The sequence below is a fragment of the Heteronotia binoei genome, chromosome 5, assembly GCF_032191835.1.
Source record: "Heteronotia binoei isolate CCM8104 ecotype False Entrance Well chromosome 5, APGP_CSIRO_Hbin_v1, whole genome shotgun sequence".
NCBI classification, from domain to species: domain Eukaryota; kingdom Metazoa; phylum Chordata; class Lepidosauria; order Squamata; family Gekkonidae; genus Heteronotia; species Heteronotia binoei.
The window spans coordinates 6,662,607-6,680,636 of record NC_083227.1 but is presented as its reverse complement, the minus strand read 5'-3'; the positions used below and the strand labels follow the sequence as shown (position 1 = coordinate 6,680,636).

The 18,030-nt window shown below is 49.6% G+C and overlaps 3 protein-coding genes across 3 annotated transcripts in view; 1 reads left to right on the top strand and 2 right to left on the bottom strand.

The window, feature by feature from the left end:
- LOC132572129 (zinc finger protein OZF-like) overlaps positions 1-18,030 on the top strand; it is a 1,123,325-nt gene that overhangs the window by 990,472 nt on the left and 114,823 nt on the right. The gene's annotated exons all lie outside the window — the stretch shown is intronic.
- LOC132570915 (paternally-expressed gene 3 protein-like) overlaps positions 1-18,030 on the bottom strand; it is a 234,642-nt gene that overhangs the window by 151,240 nt on the left and 65,372 nt on the right. The window lies entirely within an intron of this gene.
- Positions 345-14,507, bottom strand: LOC132572141 (zinc finger protein with KRAB and SCAN domains 5-like). The gene is made up of 6 exons (XM_060238943.1): positions 14,402-14,507; positions 5,061-5,558; positions 4,712-4,820; positions 3,661-3,737; positions 3,322-3,448; positions 345-647 (listed from the first exon to the last, which is right to left on the bottom strand). The coding sequence occupies exons 2-6, from the start codon at positions 5,478-5,480 to the stop codon at positions 532-534; spliced, it is 849 nt and encodes a 282-aa protein (XP_060094926.1). The 5' UTR covers positions 5,481-5,558; positions 14,402-14,507; the 3' UTR covers positions 345-531.

The window sequence follows — 18,030 nt, the reverse complement described above, 5'->3', positions numbered from 1 at the left end:
CGCAAGGCTGTTTTCTTTCTCCACCACAGACTCTCTTATACTTCTGGCTTCTTTTGCAGACAGAGAGAGGGAGACAGAGAAAAAGTATTCAGTCTTATGTGGAAAGAAAGAAATAAAAGACTAAAAATTCTTCTGGAAAGTCAGCATCACAGTCCAGATCAAAGCCGAGAATCTGAACCAGGATATGTGGAATGGATCTGTGAAGCAAAGAATCTTAGTTCCCCCCAAGGCTTACAGTGATTATTAAGAGGTCTGGTGCAACTCGTGGGCAGAGCCGGATTAAACCCTGTGGAGGCCCATAGGCATTCAAAATCTTGGGGCCCCCCTCACAAATTATCTCCAAATGCTTTACCAACAATTTTAATAAACCAACTTTATCACACAAAACAAACATTAACAATTATTAATGTTATTAAACAACTTAGCATATTTTTTTCCGGGTTATGTCGCCTTGAGCTCAACAGGGGTCCATGGATCGTCTCTCCAGCGGCCCCTCTGAATCAGGCGGTTGGTGCCACATCTGTGGCACCCTCAAGGAGACCCTGAAGGGGTTTTCTTTTGGCATGGGACTTTTGCAAGAAGCCAGAGGCTCAGCGGTGGCTGTTCCTGTCTTTCTTGTATGCCCCGAAGCTCCACCGCCATGATAGCTAACACAGAAGAAAGAGGTGAATGCCTGATGGCTTGCTTTCTTTTCTCTCAATAAGCTCCTGATGTATCACTTTCCTATCTCAAGCATGGCGATTCTACTTGGCAAGTAAGTGTGCTTTCAATACCACTGGCTAATGGGTCGTTTTAAATAACAACAAACGGGTCAGTTCAAAAGAAGGGGAAAAAGTGGATTCCACCCCTACTTTCCCGGTGAATGAGACTTCGAAAAGTTAAAAGAACAACTTTGAGCGTTGGCAACAATCTGAATTAGAATGAATACAGATACCTAAATCGACCCGGATTATAATTGGATATGTGTTAAAGAGACTATTATCTGGCTGCAATATGGTCTGAACAAAAATGAGATATATTCTAGAGAGATCTGTCTTTGTCGTCTGATTGCAACTGAAATGGCAACATCCAAAATCACAGCAGGAGAAGATTTGGAGAGGCAGACTGAGCTACTTTTCAACTTGGATTAATAGACTTGAGTTTGTTGAAAGAGGAAAAATGGCATTGTAAAAGTGAAATGTTTTCTAAAAAAGACATATTACGTAGCATAATTTCTCTGAAGCAGGATCTTGGTTCATTAACAGAGTTGATTAAAAAAAATGGGAGCTTTTATGCTGAAAGCTAGTGAAATCTCAAATCTACATGAGCAAAGTGTTAAAGAGATCCTGGTGACATCTGTGGAATTAGAAAGGGAGAGTGATTCGCTGGGATCGAACAAAAGAAAACCAAAATGGAACCTTATGCCGCAGTTAAAAAGAAAGACCGGAAATCAAGACTGATTGAAGTTTTTTCGAGAGGAACAAATGGCGTGGAATCCTTCCTACTTTTACCGATAGGGATGACTGCATTAAGGAGAGAGAAGGTGCACCTCAGCCAAAAAATCAAGATGTGGAAATTTTTCAGGAAGAAGGGTCTTTGAATTGCCTCTCTCTCTCTGGGTAGTCGAATATGGAACTCTCAATAAGAACTGATATGCAATCTTAAAAGGCTAAGTGAGATTTTTGGGTTATATTAAGCTGTTTCATCTAGAGGAATATGGATAAAAGAGCTAAAGGATTGAAAACTTTTGAAAAGAACTTTATGTAAATAAATAATTAACTTGGATTAACTTTTAGGAAGGTAGACAACATAATCATCCTGCAATTTGGCAGATTTGCTCTTAACAGATGAAAATATTTGTTTTTTTAAGGCTCATTTCAAGGACGATATTGTTAAACTAATAAGCTAGTCTGTATTTTTAATATTGTTGAGTTAAGCAGCAAAAAATCAAGACGTGGAAATCTTTCAGGAAGGAGGGTCTTTGAACGGTTGTTCCCTCTTTGGGTATTTAGATATGGAATTTTTAATAAGAACTGATATGTGATTTTAAAAGATCAAGTGAGATTTTAAGGATTTAAAAGTTTGGCAAAAATGTTATATAAATAGATAGTTAATTTGGATCAATTGTTAAGAAGGCAGACAGATAAATTATTTAGTAATCTGGTAGATCCGCTCTTAGTATGTTTGTTTGGAGAAACTGTCCATAGTGAGACAAACTATTATGTCTTATCTTTAGCTTATTTTTATTTTTCTCCCTATGTTCTATGACATTTTAAATCGGGTTTTCCCCCCTCTTTCTTTCCGTTTGAATTAAGTTAGTTAGAAGGATAAAGATATTTGTTTCATATGCTTCTTTTAATGACGCTATTGTTAAACTAACAAGTTAGTCTGTGCTTTCGATATGGTTAAGCTTAGCCAGCCAGTTCTGTGTTGAGACGGCTCTGACTCTTTTATACTTACATGTGCTGAAGAAGAATTGTTTAGACTTGTATTTTAAGAAATCGTTTAGTATGGTAAAATATATGGGGACAACCTCATACTTGTAGGTAGAAAGAACTGGGTATTTCACTTGGAGGTAGAATTGTCACTGACATATTTGCATTTCTCTTTTGTTTCTGTTCTTCCCACTTTGTAGCCACCCCTTCCCCTCTTTAATGTATCTACGCTTGTGCCTTTTCTCGTTGTAGTTAAAATCAATAAAAATTATAAAACTGCGTAAACAATGTAACTTAACAATTATCATTATTAAATATAATTTTAACCTCTAACTTAAATGTTATTCAACTAAATAGCAAGAAATGAGAGTGAAAAGGAAAGGTTGCATCATTGCTTAGTTCTTGTTGCTCTTTCTTACATACCCAAGGAAATGCGACTGCCACTTTGGAGTCAGGAAGCAACTTTAGCCAAGGTTTGTGGAGGGATATTTTGTCACCCTCTGGGCATGCAACAAAGGTAGTCTTGAATCCCCGGCATTTTGCAGGGGGTTGGACTAGATTACCCAAGAGGTCAGTCCAATTCTATGATTCTGTGAACATGTGAAGTTTCCTTACACTGAATCAGATCCCCGGTCCCTTGGAGTCAGTATCATCTACTCAGTCCAGCATTGGCTCTCCAGGGTCTCAGGCAGAGTCTTTCATTTCACCTCCTACCTGATCCTTTTCATGGGAGATGCTGGGGATTGAACCTGGGACCTTCTGCATGCAAAGGAGATGCTCTGCCAGGGAGCTCCAGCCCCTCCCCAAGTGGTGGGAAAGGCCTCAAAATGATGCATTCAATATTTGGATTCATTCCTCCTCCTAGTGGCAGTAAGTTGCACCTTTGGTACTCTTGAAAGATCCTTACCCAGAGAGGCCACGTTCCCATAGTTCTCCAGCGTGACTTCCCTATACAGAGCTCTTTGTCCCGGATCCAGCAGGGCCCACTCTGCCTCCGTGAAAGAGACGGACACCTCCTCCAAGGAAAAGGGACACTGGAAGAAAAAGAAGATTCCCTCCTCTTCAGAGATCTCACACTGGAAGGGAGTCGTCTGGGAAGGTAGAGAAAATAATGCTTGGGATGGGTAAATGCAACAAGATTCAAAGGATCTCTCTCACGGACCCCTTGGTGAAACTGAAGGAGCAAAAACTCCCCTGAGAAAGGAGGAGGGACCCAGGCTGTGCCCCCCCTGCTCATCTCACCTACCTGGATTGGAGGTGCAGCGACTGTTCCCACACCTTGGAAAAGACAACGGCTCAACAGCATCTCTTCACTGCCAGTTCCTGAGACAAGGAGGGAGGGAGGGTGTTGGCTTGTTTGTTTCCTGGTTCACACACACACTATCCTCAGGGTTGTGAAACGTTCTGCTATCTATACTCAACTCGTTTTTAAAATACTTTTTGCTACGTTCTGAGAGAGGCAGAAGAGAAACACCAGGGACCGATGAGCCTTAGGAATTATAAATACTACCAATGTATTTCAGACTTCCATCAGAGTTGTATTTGCTCTACAAGGAGGGAAATGAGGAGTGGAAATGCAATAGCATGAGATAGCACCATCCTGTTGGACCAGACATGACTAGAACAATTCTGGGGACTGGAGGGTCATAGGAATGAGCTTTCAGAGAGTCTCTGGGGTGTGCTGAATGGGATATGTTTTAGTTATTGTTACTGTAACTTTTTGATGTTGTAAGCCGCCCTGAGCCTGCCTTGCAGGATAGGGCGGGGTATAAATCGCAAATTAAATTTAAATTAAACTAGGTTTTCAGCCTGACACAACTTCAACATGACATCACACCTGTCCCAAGTCCCACCCCAAGATCCTCCCCAAAGCACCTGCAAATGCTGGGCCAGAGCCTGCCATCCCTACTCCAAACCTTGCTGCCTGCAGCAGCCGCCCAGATGACCCTTCAAGCACGAACACTGAAGCAACATTTTCCCATTCTTATTGGCCCCAGGGACTGGTTTTCAGAGCTCTGCTCCCCCAGAAGGTGGAGGGTCGCTTTCGAGGTTTTTCCTGCCTTCCCCTCCCCAGGGAATCTGAGATCTTTTAGGGAAGGAAGGTGAGAGATGAATTTTTAGTTATGGGATAAATGGTCCTCCAGGAGTTTGTCTGATCTTTTAGAGACATCACAGTGTGTGGATATTGAGTGCCACCAATTAACTCTGTGTTGCCCATAGAAATCTGCATTTCCCCCCCTGACGTGACCTCTCTACCCGTCACATTCACAGGCTCCCCAGGCACAAGGAGTCCTTACCACAGGAGAGGGCATCTTGGGCACGCTCCACCGCCTGCACCCTCTGCCCCTGCTCCAATGAAGCTCCTTCTGCCTCAGGGATTGCAGCTTCCATCTCCAAAGGTGTTCCCTGCATGTGAAACAGCAGCCAGGGAGAGGGGTAAGAGATGGGATGGAAAAGAGACCAAGGAATGGATCCTGCTCCACTCCCAGATTCTACACCCTCCTCTCAGCAGATCTGATGAGTTATCTGCAGGGGTCAGAAATTTTCTAGCAGAAGAGGCTCTACACAATTATCTGGCAAGGAATCTTTAAGATAAGGTGAGATATTGCTGCTTGAATTACACACACCTGGAGGGAATCCCCTCACCTGTCCTGCCTGCCTCTTCTCCTCTGCCTGACTCAGGAGGAAACCTTCGGCCAGGGCCACCGCCTGGGAACTGGTCTCCGGCCCACATCCTCTGACCCAGCCCTGCATTTCCTGGGGCAGGAGAGTCAGGAACTGCTCCAGGATCACCAGGTCCAGGATCTGCTTCTTGGTGTGCCTCTCCAGCTTCAGCCACTGGTTGCAAAGTCCATGGAGCTGGCTGCAAACCTTTCGGGGCCCATCAGCCTCATGGTAGCGGAACTGCCAGAAGTGTTGGTATAGCACATCTGAGGTCATGGTGTCCTTAGCCAAGATCTCTGGCACAGATGATTCCCAGAATTCAGCACCACTTCCAAGTTGGATGGGATGGAGGCTCTTTCTTGTCTTGTGAGTTCCAGGTCCTTCTGGGTCCTGCACTTCCATCTCCTTCCATTTCTCTTGGCCCGCCTCTGTCTTTTAAAAGTTGCCTTTATTCACTCGGCTCTGAAGAGCGGCTTCTCCCTAACGGGACAGAGAGAGACAGACAGGAGTGTGTCAGAAGGAGGAAACGTATAAACACACACAGAAACATTCAGACTTATGTATGCATATATACTGTAAATACAACCTCCACTCCCCAAAAGAAGCAAGGAATATACCACAAGTCCATCAAGGTAATTATCAGTTTTCTCCCGGCTCCATATTCCAGCCCCCCCGAAAGAAGGACTATTTTCCAGAGTCCAGACTACTTGGAATGAAGTCTACGCCAAGACCTTGGGCACCTTTGCATGGCTACTAATTATCTCAGTGGTGCCCTGCTGGAGATGCAAGTTGGGGGAAGAGTCAGCCAAAATACCTGCCATGTGACCAGCCAATCAGCATGAATGAATCAGCACATCTGATCCCATCTGGGATTCCTTTCTGAGCCTCCTGACACCCACCCCCCCCCGCAGGCAGGTTTCTTATTCTTGTCCGCATCTCCCTTAAGAAGATCTGAACCCTCCCCTCCTGGGCCTGGGCCTTGGTGCTTCTCCCTGTTGTGCTGCCTGGGGGTTTGTACCTCTCTCGCCTGGCAAAAGATGCCCTTCCGCCCACCCTAACCCCAGTGCAGGAGGAAGAATCTGGCCTCATGTTACGGCTGCCTCTGCCAAGTGAGCTGTGGAGGGATGGGACAGGGGTGATGTGTTTGGAGCAGGCGTGTTCCCTCCCCGTGTGCCCACTCTGCAAAACACGGGTGCAGGAGGGGACTCAAACCCACATCTGTGGATCTCCCTGTTGTGTTTTCATGTCATGATCCTCACAGTGATGGATTTTTGTGTGCCATTTGTTCCTTGTGCATTGGGCGTGTGGCCACATTGGTATGCTCCACCCCTCTCTGCCTGTCAGCGAGCAGCCTTATGCTGTGGTTGGTGGGTGTTGGTGGTGTTTCTAGGAGCACCAGTGCTGTTGCTAGGCTCTCTGTCACTTGGCAACAGAGGAATCTAAAATGTTCCTCTCTTCTGTTAGTGGAAGCCCCAGCTGTACACTGGGCCCACATCAGGGGCTTAGGAGGGGGCTGCAGCCAATTCCAGTGCAGGCTGGACTTCCTTTCCCCCAACCCACCCCCCTGTCTTAGCTCACCCCACTCCCCAAAAGGCCTGCTTCCCTTCTTGATTTGCGGAATGAAAATGACCAGCAAGAGAATGTCAGTTTCATATATTTAAGAACATAAGAGAAGCCATGTTGGATCAGGCCAGTGGCCCCTCCAGTCCAACACTCTGTGTCACACAGTGGCAAAAAACCTCCCACTGGTCCACCAGTGGGGCCAAGACACTAGAAGCCCTCCAACTGTGCCCCCCCAAAGCACCAAGATTACAGAGCCTCACTGCCCCAGACATAAGAACATAAGAGAAGCCACGCTGGATCAGGCCAGTGGCCCATCCAGTCCAACACTCTGAGTCACATAAGAACATAAGAGAAGCCCTGTTGGATCAGGCCAGTGGCCCCTCCAGTCCCACACTCTGTGTCACATAAGAACATAAGAGAAGCCATGTTGGATCAGGCCAGTGGCCCCTCCAGTCCCACACTCTGTGTCACATAAGAACATAAGAGAAGCCATGTTGGATCAGGCCAATGGCCCATCCAGTCCAACACTCTGAGTCACATAAGAACATAAGAGAAGCCCTGTTGGATCAGGCCAGTGGCCCCTTCAGTCCAACACTCTGAGTCACATAAGAACATAAGAGAAGCCCTGTTGGATCAGGCCAAAGACCCCTCCAGTCCAACACTCTGTGTCACATAAGAACATAAGAGAAGCCCTGTTGGATCAGGCCAGTGGCCCATCCAGTCCAACACTCTGAGTCACATAAGAACATAAGAGAAGCCCTGTTGGATCAGGCCAGTGGCCCATCCAGTCCAACACTCTGAGTCACATAAGAACATAAGAGAAGCCACGCTGGATCAGGCCAGTGGCCCATCCAGTCCAACACTCTGTGTCACATAAGAACATAAGAGAAGCCACGCTGGATCAGGCCAGTGGCCCCTCCAGTCCAACACTCTGTGTCACATAAGAACATAAGAGAAGCCATGTTGGATCAGGCCAGTGGCCCCTCCAGTCCAACACTCTGAGTCACATAAGAACATAAGAGAAGCCCTGTTGGATCAGGCCAGTGGCCCCTCCAGTCCAACACTCTGTGTCACATAAGAACATAAGAGAAGCCATGTTGGATCAGGCCAGTGGCCCATCCAGTCCAACACTCTGTGTCACATAAGAACATAAGAGAAGCCATGTTGGATCAGGCCAGTGGCCCCTCCAGTCCAACAGTCTGAGTCACATAAGAACATAACAGAAGCCCTGTTGGATCAGGCCAGTGGCCCCTCCAGTCCAACACTGAGTCACATAAGAACATAAGAGAAGCCCTGTTGGATCAGGCCAAAGACCCCTCCAGTCCAACACTCTGAGTCACATAAGAACATAAGAGAAGCCCTGTTGGATCAGGCCAGTGGCCCCTTCAGTCCAACACTCTGAGTCACATAAGAACATAAGAGAAGCCCTGTTGGATCAGGCCAAAGACCCCTCCAGTCCAACACTCTGTGTCACATAAGAACATAAGAGAAGCCCTGTTGGATCAGGCCAGTGGCCCCTCCAGTCCAACACTCTGTGTCACATAAGAACATAAGAGAAGCCATGTTGGATCAGGCCAGTGGCCCCTTCAGTCCAACACTCTGAGTCACATAAGAACATAAGAGAAGCCCTGTTGGATCAGGCCAAAGACCCCTCCAGTCCAACACTCTGTGTCACATAAGAACATAAGAGAAGCCCTGTTGGATCAGGCCAGTGGCCCCTCCAGTCCAACACTCTGAGTCACATAAGAACATAAGAGAAGGCCTGTTGGATCAGGCCAGTGGCCCCTCCAGTCCAACACTCTGTGTCACATAAGAACATAAGAGAAGCCCTGTTGGATCAGGCCAGTGGCCCCTCCAGTCCAACACTCTGAGTCACATAAGAACATAAGAGAAGCCCTGTTGGATCAGGCCAATGGCCCCTCCAGTCCAACACTCTGTGTCACATAAGAACATAAGAGAAGCCCTGTTGGATCAGGCCAGTGGCCCATCCAGTCCAACACTCTGAGTCACATAAGAACATAAGAGAAGCCCTGTTGGATCAGGCCAAAGACCCCTCCAGTCCAACACTCTGTGTCACATAAGAACATAAGAGAAGCCCTGTTGGATCAGGCCAGTGGCCCCTCCAGTCCAACACTCTGAGTCACATAAGAACATAAGAGAAGCCCTGTTGGATCAGGCCAAAGTCCCCTCCAGTCCAACACTCTGTGTCACATAAGAACATAAGAGAAGCCCTGTTGGATCAGGCCAGTGGCCCATCCAGTCCAACACTCTGTGTCACATAAGAACATAAGAGAAGCCCTGTTGGATCAGGCCAAAGTCCCCTCCAGTCCAACACTCTGTGTCACATAAGAACATAAGAGAAGCCCTGTTGGATCAGGCCAGTGGCCCCTCCAGTCCAACACTCTGTGTCACATAAGAACATAAGAGAAGCCATGTTGGATCAGGCCAGTGGCCCCTTCAGTCCAACACTCTGAGTCACATAAGAACATAAGAGAAGCCCTGTTGGATCAGGCCAAAGACCCCTCCAGTCCAACACTCTGTGTCACATAAGAACATAAGAGAAGCCCTGTTGGATCAGGCCAGTGGCCCCTCCAGTCCAACACTCTGAGTCACATAAGAACATAAGAGAAGGCCTGTTGGATCAGGCCAAAGACCCCTCCAGTCCAACACTCTGTGTCACATAAGAACATAAGAGAAGCCCTGTTGGATCAGGCCAGTGGCCCCTCCAGTCCAACACTCTGAGTCACATAAGAACATAAGAGAAGGCCTGTTGGATCAGGCCAGTGGCCCCTCCAGTCCAACACTCTGTGTCACATAAGAACATAAGAGAAGCCCTGTTGGATCAGGCCAGTGGCCCCTCCAGTCCAACACTCTGAGTCACATAAGAACATAAGAGAAGCCCTGTTGGATCAGGCCAATGGCCCCTCCAGTCCAACACTCTGTGTCACATAAGAACATAAGAGAAGCCCTGTTGGATCAGGCCAGTGGCCCATCCAGTCCAACACTCTGAGTCACATAAGAACATAAGAGAAGCCCTGTTGGATCAGGCCAAAGACCCCTCCAGTCCAACACTCTGTGTCACATAAGAACATAAGAGAAGCCCTGTTGGATCAGGCCAGTGGCCCCTCCAGTCCAACACTCTGAGTCACATAAGAACATAAGAGAAGCCCTGTTGGATCAGGCCAAAGTCCCCTCCAGTCCAACACTCTGTGTCACATAAGAACATAAGAGAAGCCCTGTTGGATCAGGCCAGTGGCCCCTCCAGTCCAACACTCTGTGTCACATAAGAACATAAGAGAAGCCCTGTTGGATCAGGCCAGTGGCCCCTCCAGTCCAACACTCTGAGTCACATAAGAACATAAGAGAAGCCCTGTTGGATCAGGCCAATGGCCCCTCCAGTCCAACACTCTGTGTCACATAAGAACATAAGAGAAGCCCTGTTGGATCAGGCCAGTGGCCCATCCAGTCCAACACTCTGAGTCACATAAGAACATAAGAGAAGCCCTGTTGGATCAGGCCAAAGACCCCTCCAGTCCAACACTCTGTGTCACATAAGAACATAAGAGAAGCCCTGTTAGATCAGGCCAGTGGCCCATCCAGTCCAACACTCTGTGTCACATAAGAACATAAGAGAAGCCCTGTTGGATCAGGCCAGCGGCCCCTCCAGTCCAGCACTCTGTGTCACATAAGAACATAAGAGAAGCCCTGTTGGATCAGGCCAGTGGCCCCTCCAGTCCAACACTCTGAGTCACATAAGAACATAAGAGAAGCCCTGTTGGATCAGGCCAATGGCCCCTCCAGTCCAACACTCTGTGTCACATAAGAACATAAGAGAAGCCCTGTTGGATCAGGCCAGTGGCCCATCCAGTCCAACACTCTGAGTCACATAAGAACATAAGAGAAGCCCTGTTGGATCAGGCCAATGGCCCCTCCAGTCCAACACTCTGTGTCACATAAGAACATAAGAGAAGCCCTGTTGGATCAGGCCAGTGGCCCATCCAGTCCAACACTCTGAGTCACATAAGAACATAAGAGAAGCCCTGTTGGATCAGGCCAAAGACCCCTCCAGTCCAACACTCTGTGTCACATAAGAACATAAGAGAAGCCCTGTTAGATCAGGCCAGTGGCCCATCCAGTCCAACACTCTGCGTCACATAAGAACATAAGAGAAGCCCTGCTGGATCAGGCCAGTGGCCCATCCAGTCCAACACTCTGCATCACATAAGAACATAAGAGAAGCCCTGTTGGATCAGGCCAGTGGCCCATCCAGTCCAACACTCTGTGTCACATAAGAACATAAGAGAAGCCCTGTTGGATCAGGCCAGCGGCCCCTCCAGTCCAGCACTCTGTGTCACATAAGGACATAAGATAAGCCCTGTTGGATCAGGTCAGTGGCCCATCCAGTCCAACACTCTGTGTCACAGAAGAACATAAGAGAAGCCCTGTTGGATCAGGCCAATGGCCCCTCCAGTCCAACACTCTGTGTCACATAAGAACATAAGAGAAGCCCTGTTGGATCAGGCCAGTGGCCCCTCCAGTCCAACACTCTGTGTCACATAAGGACATAAGAGAAGCCTTGTTGGATCAGGCCAGTGGCCCCTCCAGTCCAACACTCTGAGTCACATAAGAACATAAGAGAAGCCCTGTTGGATCAGGCCAGTGGCCCCTCCAGTCCAACACTCTGTGTCACATAAGAACATAAGAGAAGCCCTGTTGGATCAGGCCAGTGGCCCCTCCAGTCCAACACTCTGTGTCACATAAGGACATAAGAGAAGCCTTGTTGGATCAGGCCAGTGGCCCCTCCAGTCCAACACTCTGAGTCACATAAGAACATAAGAGAAGCCCTGTTGGATCAGGCCAATGGCCCCTCCAGTCCAACACTCTGTGTCACATAAGAACATAAGAGAAGCCCTGTTGGATCAGGCCAGTGGCCCATCCAGTCCAACACTCTGAGTCACATAAGAACATAAGAGAAGCCCTGTTGGATCAGGCCAAAGACCCCTCCAGTCCAACACTCTGTGTCACATAAGAACATAAGAGAAGCCCTGTTGGATCAGGCCAGTGGCCCCTCCAGTCCAACACTCTGAGTCACATAAGAACATAAGAGAAGCCCTGTTGGATCAGGCCAAAGTCCCCTCCAGTCCAACACTCTGTGTCACATAAGAACATAAGAGAAGCCCTGTTGGATCAGGCCAGTGGCCCCTCCAGTCCAACACTCTGTGTCACATAAGAACATAAGAGAAGCCCTGTTGGATCAGGCCAGTGGCCCCTCCAGTCCAACACTCTGAGTCACATAAGAACATAAGAGAAGCCCTGTTGGATCAGGCCAATGGCCCCTCCAGTCCAACACTCTGTGTCACATAAGAACATAAGAGAAGCCCTGTTGGATCAGGCCAGTGGCCCATCCAGTCCAACACTCTGAGTCACATAAGAACATAAGAGAAGCCCTGTTGGATCAGGCCAAAGACCCCTCCAGTCCAACACTCTGTGTCACATAAGAACATAAGAGAAGCCCTGTTAGATCAGGCCAGTGGCCCATCCAGTCCAACACTCTGTGTCACATAAGAACATAAGAGAAGCCCTGTTGGATCAGGCCAGCGGCCCCTCCAGTCCAGCACTCTGTGTCACATAAGAACATAAGAGAAGCCCTGTTGGATCAGGCCAGTGGCCCCTCCAGTCCAACACTCTGAGTCACATAAGAACATAAGAGAAGCCCTGTTGGATCAGGCCAATGGCCCCTCCAGTCCAACACTCTGTGTCACATAAGAACATAAGAGAAGCCCTGTTGGATCAGGCCAGTGGCCCATCCAGTCCAACACTCTGAGTCACATAAGAACATAAGAGAAGCCCTGTTGGATCAGGCCAATGGCCCCTCCAGTCCAACACTCTGTGTCACATAAGAACATAAGAGAAGCCCTGTTGGATCAGGCCAGTGGCCCATCCAGTCCAACACTCTGAGTCACATAAGAACATAAGAGAAGCCCTGTTGGATCAGGCCAAAGACCCCTCCAGTCCAACACTCTGTGTCACATAAGAACATAAGAGAAGCCCTGTTAGATCAGGCCAGTGGCCCATCCAGTCCAACACTCTGCGTCACATAAGAACATAAGAGAAGCCCTGCTGGATCAGGCCAGTGGCCCATCCAGTCCAACACTCTGCATCACATAAGAACATAAGAGAAGCCCTGTTGGATCAGGCCAGTGGCCCATCCAGTCCAACACTCTGTGTCACATAAGAACATAAGAGAAGCCCTGTTGGATCAGGCCAGCGGCCCCTCCAGTCCAGCACTCTGTGTCACATAAGGACATAAGATAAGCCCTGTTGGATCAGGTCAGTGGCCCATCCAGTCCAACACTCTGTGTCACAGAAGAACATAAGAGAAGCCCTGTTGGATCAGGCCAATGGCCCCTCCAGTCCAACACTCTGTGTCACATAAGAACATAAGAGAAGCCCTGTTGGATCAGGCCAGTGGCCCCTCCAGTCCAGCACTCTGTGTCACATAAGAACATAAGAGAAGCCCTGTTAGATCAGGCCAGTGGCCCATCCAGTCCAACACTCTGTGTCACATAAGAACATAAGAGAAGCCCTGTTAGATCAGGCCAGTGGCCCATCCAGTCCAACACTCTGCGTCACATAAGAACATAAGAGAAGCCCTGCTGGATCAGGCCAGTGGCCCATCCAGTCCAACACTCTGCATCACATAAGAACATAAGAGAAGCCCTGTTAGATCAGGCCAATGGCCCCTCCAGTCCAACACTCTGTGTCACATAAGAACATAAGAGAAGCCCTGTTAGATCAGGCCAGTGGCCCATCCAGTCCAACACTCTGCGTCACATAAGAACATAAGAGAAGCCCTGCTGGATCAGGCCAGTGGCCCATCCAGTCCAACACTCTGCATCACATAAGAACATAAGAGAAGCCCTGTTGGATCAGGCCAGTGGCCCATCCAGTCCAACACTCTGTGTCACATAAGAACATAAGAGAAGCCCTGTTGGATCAGGCCAGCGGCCCCTCCAGTCCAGCACTCTGTGTCACATAAGGACATAAGATAAGCCCTGTTGGATCAGGTCAGTGGCCCATCCAGTCCAACACTCTGTGTCACAGAAGAACATAAGAGAAGCCCTGTTGGATCAGGCCAGTGGCCCCTCCAGTCCAACACTCTGTGTCACATAAGAACATAAGAGAAGCCCTGTTGGATCAGGCCAGCGGCCCCTCCAGTCCAGCACTCTGTGTCACATAAGGACATAAGAGAAGCCCTGTTGGATCAGGCCAGTGGCCCATCCAGTCCAACACTCTGTGTCACAGAAGAACATAAGAGAAGCCCTGTTGGATCAGGCCAATGGCCCCTCCAGTCCAACACTCTGTGTCACATAAGAACATAAGAGAAGCCCTGTTGGATCAGGCCAGTGGCCCCTCCAGTCCAACACTCTGTGTCACATAAGAACATAAGAGAAGCCCTGTTGGATCAGGCCAGTGGCCCCTCCAGTCCAACACTCTGTGTCACATAAGGACATAAGAGAAGCCTTGTTGGATCAGGCCAGTGGCCCCTCCAGTCCAACACTCTGAGTCCCAAGCACCAAGATTACAGAGCATCACTGCCCCAGACAGAAATCAGTTTCCCCGGGAGAAAATGGCTGCACGGGAGGGAGCTGGCCAACGAAGGACAACCATGGCATGGCATGATCCCCGCCTCCCTCCCTCCCAAGAACTAAAAGCTTATTCTCCCCCCCCCCACCCCCCTTATGTCTTCCCTGACTTACTTCCAAGAAAACTTTCCCAGGATCCGGATGTTTTGCAAGGCTTTTCCCTCCTGCTGCTCCATGCAGCTCCCCCCCCACAAGCCCTCCTTCAGGCTGAAGGAAACCCCTCCCCCAGGAAGAGCCCCCTTCCTCTCCTGCCTCCCCCCCTCCTTGCACCGCCTCTCTAGCAAGCAGCCCGGCGGTCTTAACCCTTTCAGTGCTGCAGAGGAGGGAGAAAGCGGTCCAAAAGGCGCTTCAGCCTGGTCGTACCCCCCCCTCTTAGAATAAGGACCGTAAAACTCAATGGGAGGATGAAAGGGGGGAGGGGCTAGTGAAGATGAGATCAGGCTCTTTTTTAAACAGGCCGTGTAGTGTTTCTTTTGCCCCCCCCCCCAAGAGAAAACCTCTTTGGATCTCCTGGCCCTTTCTTGCATGTCCAGGGAAATGCTGAATTCGATTGATGCACAGCTGGTGGGGGATAGCCAGGGGGCTGCAGGTGAAGGACTGCCCCCCCCCCCATTATCCCTGCTGAGGGACCCCAGGGTGGAGGAAGGGGGGTTCTCCGCCCGCAGGGTCTCTGCCAGGCTGGGCAATCTCCCGGTGGGGCCTGGAGTCTCCAGATAATAGCAGGGGTGGCCAACGGTAGCTCTCCAGATGTTTTTTGCCTACAACTCCCATCAGCCCCAGCCAGTATGGCCAATGGCTGGGGCTGATGGGAGTTGTAGGCAAAAAACATCTGGGGAGCTACCGTGTCTCTAGGGCAGAATACCTGCTGGAGGACCCTCCCCTCCTCTGAAATTCCCCCACTCAGAGTCAGCCATTTCCACTCCGCCCATCTTCCAGGAGCTCCCCCCAGGGCCCTTCCTCCTCCTCTCCACTACGCACCTGCCCATCCTGCAAGGTAGACCCGTTCAAGAGGGAAGCCTTGGCCCAAGGAGAGCCAAACTCAGCCCTTCCAAACCTGAAGTATTCTCTCCCTCCACCATCTTCTCAGGGCCCTTCTGAAGAACTCTTCCCTTTGCTGGGGTTGCCAAGTTCAGGTTGGGGAACACCTGGAGATGGGAGGATGGGCTCAATGGGGCCTTGATGCTAGAGTCCCCCCCCCCCTCTGCAGTCGCCCTTTCCCAGTGAGGGGAGGGGGGGCTGAGATCAGCACTGTCATTCCGGAAGATCGCCAGGCCCTCCCTGGAGGTGGGCAATCCTGTCTCAATAGAGGCACAGATTCCCACAATCCTCCCCCTTGGGCACCCTATCTTTTCCAGACCTTCCTCCCTCCCGGGTCTCCAGGCCAGGCCCTGCCATGAGTGCAAGCGGAGTGGTCCAAAAGCAAACCAGCACCAGCAAAAGGGGAGTGAACCAGACTCTGCTCCCCCCCCCCCCCCGCCAAAGATAGGCTGCCCTTCCCTTGATTTTGCACAAATTGCCCCATGTTTAATTTAGGGTTGTCAGGTATGTCAGTTTCAAAGGAAACTCTCTTTGGGAAATAGCTGGGAGGGATTTTATAGTCACCGTTTGCATCTTAAATAGAGTGATCCGTTTGCCATCTTCTGTCCAGAGCTTTTGGCAGGATTTTAAAGCTGCCAGCTATAAGGATGTTTGGTTTCGTGCACCAAAGCTGACCCGTCTTTTCCCCAATGGAGGTCTCCTGCATGCAGCGTCTTATGGGTCACACCTGCTGTGCAGACGAGGGATGGGACCCAGCAAAGCTTTCTGTCTGGCTTGACAGAAAGGGTAGAAGCAGATAGAAAGCCAAATATGCAATCATTCTACGGCAGGGGTGTCAAAACTCATTCGTTATGAGGGCAGGATCTGACATAAATGAGACCTTGTTGGGCTGAGCCATGTCTGGCCGGGCCGTGTGTGTACCTATTTAAGATTGGGTGGCAGAGACATAAACTTTTTGAAGGACACAGACAAACACAATAAAAGATTTTTGTAAAAACAAAACCAAAAAAACCCTAAAATTAAAACATGCTTAAAACTTTAGCACGCGTTGGTCTTAAAGGGGCTTTCTTTGTATCTCGGCCATGGGATCAAGGGAACTGGGCAAAGGAAGCTGTGGTTCTATCCTTCCTTCCCCAGGGGACCAGGAGGGGGAGGAGCCTCAGCCAACAGAAGGAAGAGAGGCTTGGCTCAGTAGCTCTGCTGTGCAATTGAGAGAACCTGGCAAAGGAATTTTACCCTCTCCTCTTCCTGCCCAAGGGAGGGGCCTCAGCCAATGGAGAACATAAAGACTTTGCTCTGTAGCTCCTTTGCGACTGAGCAATTCTTGCAAAGCAAGCTGTGATGCAGAAGGAAGCAAGAGAGAGGGAGACGGAAGCAGATGATAACCAGTTCCTCGGTGGCCTGATAGGAGCCCTCCGGGGGCCTGATTCAGCCCCAGGCCACTTGTTTGACACCCCTGCTCTAAAGCATCTTTAGTGTGCTTATTAGAAGTGTGTGAAGTTTAAACCCACGCAAGTCACAGTTGAATGAACGGGATAATAGGACACAGCTGTAATCAGACTCTAATTCTGCACAGGGGAAGAGACCTACAAATATACTCCAGCTCTCAGCCATCCTACAGCACTGCAGAAATATCTGGAATGTGTTTCCCCCCCCCCTTAATTGGTGGTGGGGGAATGCGAGTAGGTAGCCTCACCTAGGGCACCAAATTGCCTGGCACTGCCCCTGGCTGCACATGGAGGAGGAAAGGGGAATCAAACCAGTTCTCCCACAGTGCTCTCTTCTTGGGGACCCTAGATAAAGCTCTTCTTCCTCGTCATGCCAGGGAGCTGTCTCCTCACAGGCACTTCCGCACTTCCTACTGCCTCCCTGTATGCCAGAATCTTCCCCCACAGTAACCTCAATTTCAGCAGTACCCCTTGATGTTCTTGTCTTCTTCCCTGCCTTTTCCATACTGACTCTCCAAAATAATAACCTCATTCTCTGAGCCAGAGAGTGCATTGTTCATAGACTCAGTTGTGGACAGAGGCCTCGATCCCCTTAAACTGCCACCCTGTCAAAGAGCCCAAGCCGGGGCTTTCTGCATCTTCAACGACAGGCGTTGACAACAAACCAGACCACAACAAAATAGAGGTTTATTAAATTCTTAAAGATGACAACATTGGATTTATATCCCGCCCTTCTCTCTGAATCAGAGACTCAGAGTGGCTTCCAATCTCCTACATCTTCTCCCCCGACAACAGACACCCTGTGAGGTGGGTGGGCTGAGAGGGCTCTCACAGCAGCTGCCCTTTCAAGGACAGGCTCAGAGCGGCCTACACTCTCCTTTCCCTTCCTCCCCCACAACAGACACCCTGTGAGGTGGGTGGGGCTAAGAGGGCTCTCACAGCAGCTGCCCTTTCAAGGACAGAGGCTCAGAGCGGCCTACACTCTCCTTTCCCTTCCTCCCCCACAACAGACACCCTGTGAGGTGGGTGGGGCTAAGAGGGCTCTCACAGCAGCTGCCCTTTCAAGGACAGGCTCAGAGCGGCCTACAATCTCCTTTCCCTTCCTCCCCGACAACAGACACCCTGTGAGGTGGGTGGGGCTGAGAGGGCTCTCACAGCAGCTGCCCTTTCAAGGACAGGCTCAGAGCGGCCTACAATCTCCTTTCTCTTCCTCCCCCACAACAGACACCCTGTGAGGTGGGTGGGGCTGAGAGGGCT